General features: G+C 46.0%; 1 protein-coding gene across 1 annotated transcript in view; it reads left to right on the plus strand.

Annotated features, from left to right (window-relative positions):
* The window catches only part of SLC47A1 (solute carrier family 47 member 1), a 45,811-nt gene extending 40,850 nt beyond the window's left edge, over positions 1–4,961 (plus strand). Inside the window, exons 15-17 of the mRNA XM_021007038.2 lie at positions 1,085–1,179; positions 2,809–2,896; positions 4,083–4,961. Of these exons, the coding sequence (XP_020862697.1) occupies positions 1,085–1,179; positions 2,809–2,896; positions 4,083–4,315 (416 nt within the window). The 3' untranslated portion in view covers positions 4,316–4,961. The remainder of the gene's footprint in view (positions 1–1,084; positions 1,180–2,808; positions 2,897–4,082) is intronic.
* The last annotated feature ends 1,039 nt before the right edge of the window (positions 4,962–6,000 follow it).

Raw genomic sequence — 6,000 nt, forward strand, 5'->3', positions numbered from 1 at the left:
CTATTTGCACCCCCAGCTTAGCACAGTACTTTGCACACAGAAAGCACTTAATGAATGTATTTGTCGTTTGTTAATTCATTCTGAAAGGGGAGAATAGTATATACTTAAGGAAAGGTCTGAAGAATCACAGAGAGATAATGAACCACCCACAGGCCACAGCAGTGTTGATTTGATTACTGTGCTCTAAGGAAGAGATGGGAAGCGGGGAGCCTGAGGTGATGGCAGGGTGGCCTCGGTAGGTCAGGAGACAATAGGAAGCATGATCTAGTCTCAAGCCCGCTGCAGCTTTGCGCTCACTCATCGATCGACCTGGAGCAGGTGTTCCAATCTCAGTGGATTTACTTCCCAAGGGGAAAAAAGAGGGCATGTTTTCTGGGAGTCCATTCCAGAAGCAGGCTTCTTCCCGGTAAGGAGAATCAGAGTGGCAGGGGCGGGGCAGATGGCAAGGTTGTGGGTCAGGATTTGGAGTCAGGAAGATCTGCCTCAGACACTAGCTGAGGAACCCTGGGCAAGTTGCTTCATCTTTTTCAGCCTCGTTTTCCTCATCTTCAAAATGATAGTTATAACACTAAATTCCCAGGGTTGTTGTGAGAGCGACTGAAATACCGTGGCTAAAGCATTCTCCAGTCTTCACGCCCTACATGAATGCTTCCTATATGGGCTACGTCAACAGCCAGATACAGTGTAAGCTTCCTAAAGTGCAAGATCGGGTCTTCTTTTACTTGGCATTGTTCTCAGCCTGGTGCCTACAACCTCGCTGGCAGCTGATAATGGTTAACTGAATTGTTGAATTGAACCTGCCCTCCGTAGAATTCTAGATCTGAGCTGAAGAGGATCTCAGAGGCCATTTAGCTCAGCACCTTCCTTTTCCAGGAAAGGAAATTGCAACCCAGAGAGTCTTAGTGACTTGCCCAAGGTCATACAGCTTATCCTAAGTGGCAGCTTCTGGATTTGAACCCCTTTCCCCTGACTCCAAATCTCTCTCCATTGTACCACTCACCACTAACTTGTAGGACAAACTGACCAAGAGATGAGCAGGTTTCCCATAAATGAGATTTATATTTGCTCGTGTTTCCCTTTCTAGGTCTGTGGTCAGGCATCATCATCTGCTCCATCTTGCAAGCTGTCTGCTTTCTGGGCTTCATCTTACGCTTGAATTGGGAAAAGGCCAGTGAAGAGGTAACCCTGCTCATGATTCATTCCTGCAAAGGCTTCCCCATGGAGAATGTCAACAAGGCAGCATTTTTCTGTCTCGCCCTTCTTCTGGAAGACCTTTTTCTCCTTTTGAGATTGACTTGTCTCTTGTTTTCACTGGCATGGAGGCTGGTGTAGACAGCCAGATGGACAGGTTAGGGCCTGCCCTCCTTTGTATATCCATTGGTCAGAAAAATATGGGGTGGGCACCAACTGGGAATGGTCTGGAAAGGAGAATCTCAGGAATAAGGCAGATCAGAGTTTGACTTTGGGAGGAGACTAGGAACCTATCTGCCATCATCTCTAATGGTCCAAAGCCTTACTGATATGATCTGTGGCAGTACTTCTGCTTTCCCCCCCTCCCTCCTCCCTTCCAGGTGAGCATGTTAAAGATTAAGGTGAGTACCAGGGTGAAAGTCAAGGTAGGAGGGAGCAATTTTTAACAAATCTCTCAATTCCTTTTCTTTATCTCTGCCATTTAAACTTTTGGGAAAGATCAGAGACTTTAAAATCACAGATCAAAAGGGCATTTGAAGCTATCTAAACCCTTCCAACATTCAATCTTTCCATTTTACAGGTGAGTAAACTGAGATTTAGAGAGGAGAGATCTCAGAGTACAGATTTAAGCCTAGAAAGGGACCGTAGAAGTTTTCTAATTTAACCCTTTCATTTCACAGCTAAAGAACCTGAGGTCTGGGGAAAATCACATATCATAGATTTAGATCTGGAAAGGGACCTAGCTAGCTGGTTCAACCCCTGATTTCACAGATAAGGAAACTGAGGCCCTGGAAAGAGAAAAGCTAGATTCTAAATTTAAAATTGCAAGGTACCTGAGATATCACCTAGATCAGTGGCATTAAACTCAAAAAGAAATAGGAGGAAGGGGACACTAAACCTTACATAAAGATCCTTGAATGCTGTGGATTGACTTAGAAAACCACACGTTAACATTATCTACATCCTATTGTATTTGTATTTATTTCATTAAATATTTCCCAATTCCATTTTCATCTGGTTCTGGCCTGTGGTGTGTTTGACACTTCCGGTGCCAAGGATGGATTGTAAAGGGAAGAGACCAAGGAAGAGACTGTTGAAATGATTGACGCCAGAGGAAGAGGATTGTGTGGGTGGAGAGAAAGGGACGCATGCTATAGAGCCGTGGAGGCAGAAATGACAGGATGTGGTAACTGATTGACTACAAGGGGCTAAGAGAGAGGGAAGAGTTGAGAATGACCCTGGGAAGCTGGAAGGATAAGGGAGCCCTTGACCGAAGAGAGAACCATCCTGATTCCTTTCCCCTCATTCTGTTCCAACTTTGTGAAAGAGCATAGATTTTAGGAGCACAGATTTCGAGCCTGCAGGGGTCTCAGAGGACACAGAATTCAGCCTGGGGAGGGAGAATGACTTGCTGGTCCTCTGATAGCTGGGCCAGGTGTCTCTCCCTGCCTCAAACCTGGCCAGCTCCGGGCCTCCCTGGGGAAATCACCAACATTTGGGAAGCAAAGGGAATGGGCTACGTGAGCTGGCTTTCCCGAGACAAGCCTCCTGTGAAAACCCTCCAGGGAAAGTCTTGCCAAGCAGGGTCAGGGGTTGGTTCTGACTTTCCCTTTTCAGGCTCGAGTGCGTGCCAAGTTGAAGGGTCAAGTAACCAGGGCTCAGAACCAGCAGGATCGCATCATCTATCAGGGCCCAATCCTATCAGGTATGACTCACTGTCCCTTCCTGCTGAACTTGTGGAATTCATCTAGTTCAGAGGCCGGGAATCACCCATTAAAGGGCTATAACTATTAGTCATGGCATGGGGTAGGCTTGAAGTTAAGAAGATCTGGGTTCAAATCCTGCCTCTGACCCTTAGTAGCTGGGTGGACCCCGGGCAAGTCACTGAATCTCAAAGCACTAAAGCTTCTCAAGTTTGGCCACTGGCCAATGGTAGGTACTGCTGCCCTCTAAGGAGTTTATGTTCTACCAAGGGGGAGGGACAGTACAATATAAACCTGCATAAATAAATACAAATATAAGGTATCAGCTGGGGTGGGAACCTTCGGCCTCAAGGCCACACATGGCCCTCTAGGTCCTCAAGTGGGGTGGTTTGACTGAATACTCTTAATAAAAGGACTTGTTCTGTAAAACTTGGACTCAGTCAAAAGGCCGCACCCAAGGACCTAGAAGGCCACATGTGGCCTTCTCTTAACCGGAAGAATCCTTACCTTTCCTGGCACCAAGAGCAGAAAGGCAAGGTGTGGGGGCTGGAATATTCGGAATGCAATCTCTGTTTAAACCATCAGGCATCACTCCAAACTCAAGATGCTTCAGGGCCCATCTGGCCTTTAGTCTCTCCTCTTGTTGTTCGGTCATTTTCCTGTCATACCCTACTCTCTGTGACCCCATTTTGGGTTTTCTTGGCAGATACTGGGGTAGCTTGACATTTTTTTTTCTCCAGCTCATTTTATAGATGGGGAACTCAGGCAGACAAGGTTAAGTGACTTGCCCAGGGTCACACAGCTAGTAAGTGACTGAGGCCAGATTTGAACTCAAGAAGATGAATCTTCCTAACTCCAGGCTCAGCACTCTATGCACCATGGCGCCACCTAGCTGTGTCCTACACAAGTGCAAATTTACGGATTATCTAATTTACTAGCAGCTAGTTACGTGACCCTTAGCTCATCACTTAATCTCCGTCTGCCTCATTTTTTCCCTCATCTGTAAAATGGGAGAATAATATCACAAATAATAGGGAAGATCACTGGACCTCAGCTTCCTCATCTGTAAAATGAAGGACTTGGACTAGGTGACCCCCAAGGTTTGTTCTAGATGGATGATCCTTTTAGAAGTTTGGAAGAGAGTCGTTCGCACCCTCGTCAGCCTGACTACATTCTGTTCTCTTGTAGTGGACTCAGAGCATCAGGCTGGTGTTTTACTGGGAGATGCAGGAGATGTTGTCGACAAAGGGGAGAGCCAGGCAGAACAGCCAGAGAAGCCGGAGGAGCCCCTTTCTCGGCCCCATTCGAAAAACAACACCTTATCTTTGAAAGACTTGGTCCTCCGACGGGCGCTGGCCCTCCTCGCAGCCGTTTTAATCTTGGTGGTGGGCATTTTGGTGCGGCTCTACACGGGAACATAGCCACGAGTCAAGGGACCGATGGAAAATGACTCCCACTTCACATTTGAGCCAATGAAGGAATCATCAGTAAATCTCCTTCCCCCTTCCCCCAAAGGCGGTAGTAATCGGCCGCCAGCTAAAAGGACAGGCTTCATGGGCATCAGAAAGAACGCTGCTCCTGGAGTCAAGAGGACCCGAGCTCGAATCCCTGGCTCTGCCACTCACTACTACTGCTGGCCATGGGACATTGAACAAATTGTGTTACCTCTCTCAGGAGACCTCTGTGGGTCTCAGTTTCCTCATCTGTAAAATGGAGAGTCCGGCCTCAGAGGTCCCTTCCAGTTCCAAATCTGACTCTGCTGTACCTATGGATGTCCTTTGAGAATTGACAGGGCAAGAACCTATTGCCTGCCTGAAGAATAGGAGCTGAGCTGGAGCGGGAGCCTGGTCCCATCCCCGTCCTCTGAAAGGCTCTCCTGTCAACTCCTTCATCAATGGCTTGGAGAAGAACCTCAGTTACTGTTTATATAGCATACTCTGCTAATATGGTAGCTTGCTGTTTTTCTTTTTGTTTTTCCAGAAAGTATAAAGCCATGCACTTTGAAGGGCTTATGGAAATCTTAAAAAATCAGTTTTCAAAACCCTTCTCTCTCAATAAATCTTTCTTCTCCCTTCATGTTCTCACTGAGCTGGTTTGTGCACAGTGATTAAGTATACACTGAGGGCAGAGACTAGCCCCAGAGGGGTAGAATGGGGTAAAAAACAAAACAAACACAAAAAATGAAAAACTGAAGGCAGTGGGTGGGTGGTTTCATGAGAGCAGAATAGTGTCCAAAGGTGAGTTTTAAGCTGGATTCTGCTAGTGAGGGCCAGAACTGGAACAAGGGAAGAGACAATGTCACAGAGTGTGGGGTCCAAAACTGTCCCATCTACAATAAAAGAAACTGAGGCAGAACTCTGAGCCATTAACCATTTATTAAAGGGTCCTGGCCCCTTTCAATGAATGGATCCTTAGATCTTCCTTACGATCTGAGATGCCCTCTGTCTCCAGGACCTTGATTTTATAGTGTTTGACAAGGTGATACAGAGTTAAATACAAGATTTTTCATTGATCAACAAACCCATCCCTTGACCTTCCAGGAGAAGCTACAGATCAGCCCAGTGTCAATGAGCTCATGACCAGTAGCAAGGCCAAAATGGACAAGACTGGTGGTCATAGGATGTTGGTCAGAAGACAGGCAAGGGTCACCCACTGGTCAAGTGTTCATGTCCATTTCCTCATGTTGGGCAAGAGAGGAGATGATGCAGAACAGAGGGACCAAAATAAACCAGAGGGCTTTCCTTGTCATGAGGTCATCTCCACCGTGCCTGGGCTTGGTTGCTATGACTATGCAAATGATCATGACAAAGCAAAACAGCTGGAGGGTCCTCTAGTTAGCTTTTTATATTTAAGCAAATGAAGGCACAACAAAGTTCTGGGGCCTAAAATATAGAACTTCCTAAGAGTATAACACAGAATCTGCCTAACTTTATCTAATTATCCTTAAATATAAGAAATGTAAAATATGTGCTAGTATAGTTGCTTGGATTGACTAAATGTATATTGCTAAATGTCTATCAATAGATGATAATAGACAAGTATAATAAAAGTAATCACTACCCCATGGAATCTCACTAAACTGAACAATACTGATTGGAATGACATA

Source organism: Phascolarctos cinereus, unplaced genomic scaffold (assembly GCF_003287225.1).
Source record: "Phascolarctos cinereus isolate Bilbo 61053 unplaced genomic scaffold, phaCin_HiC Scaffold_5;HRSCAF=322, whole genome shotgun sequence".
Taxonomy (NCBI): Eukaryota; Metazoa; Chordata; class Mammalia; order Diprotodontia; family Phascolarctidae; genus Phascolarctos; species Phascolarctos cinereus.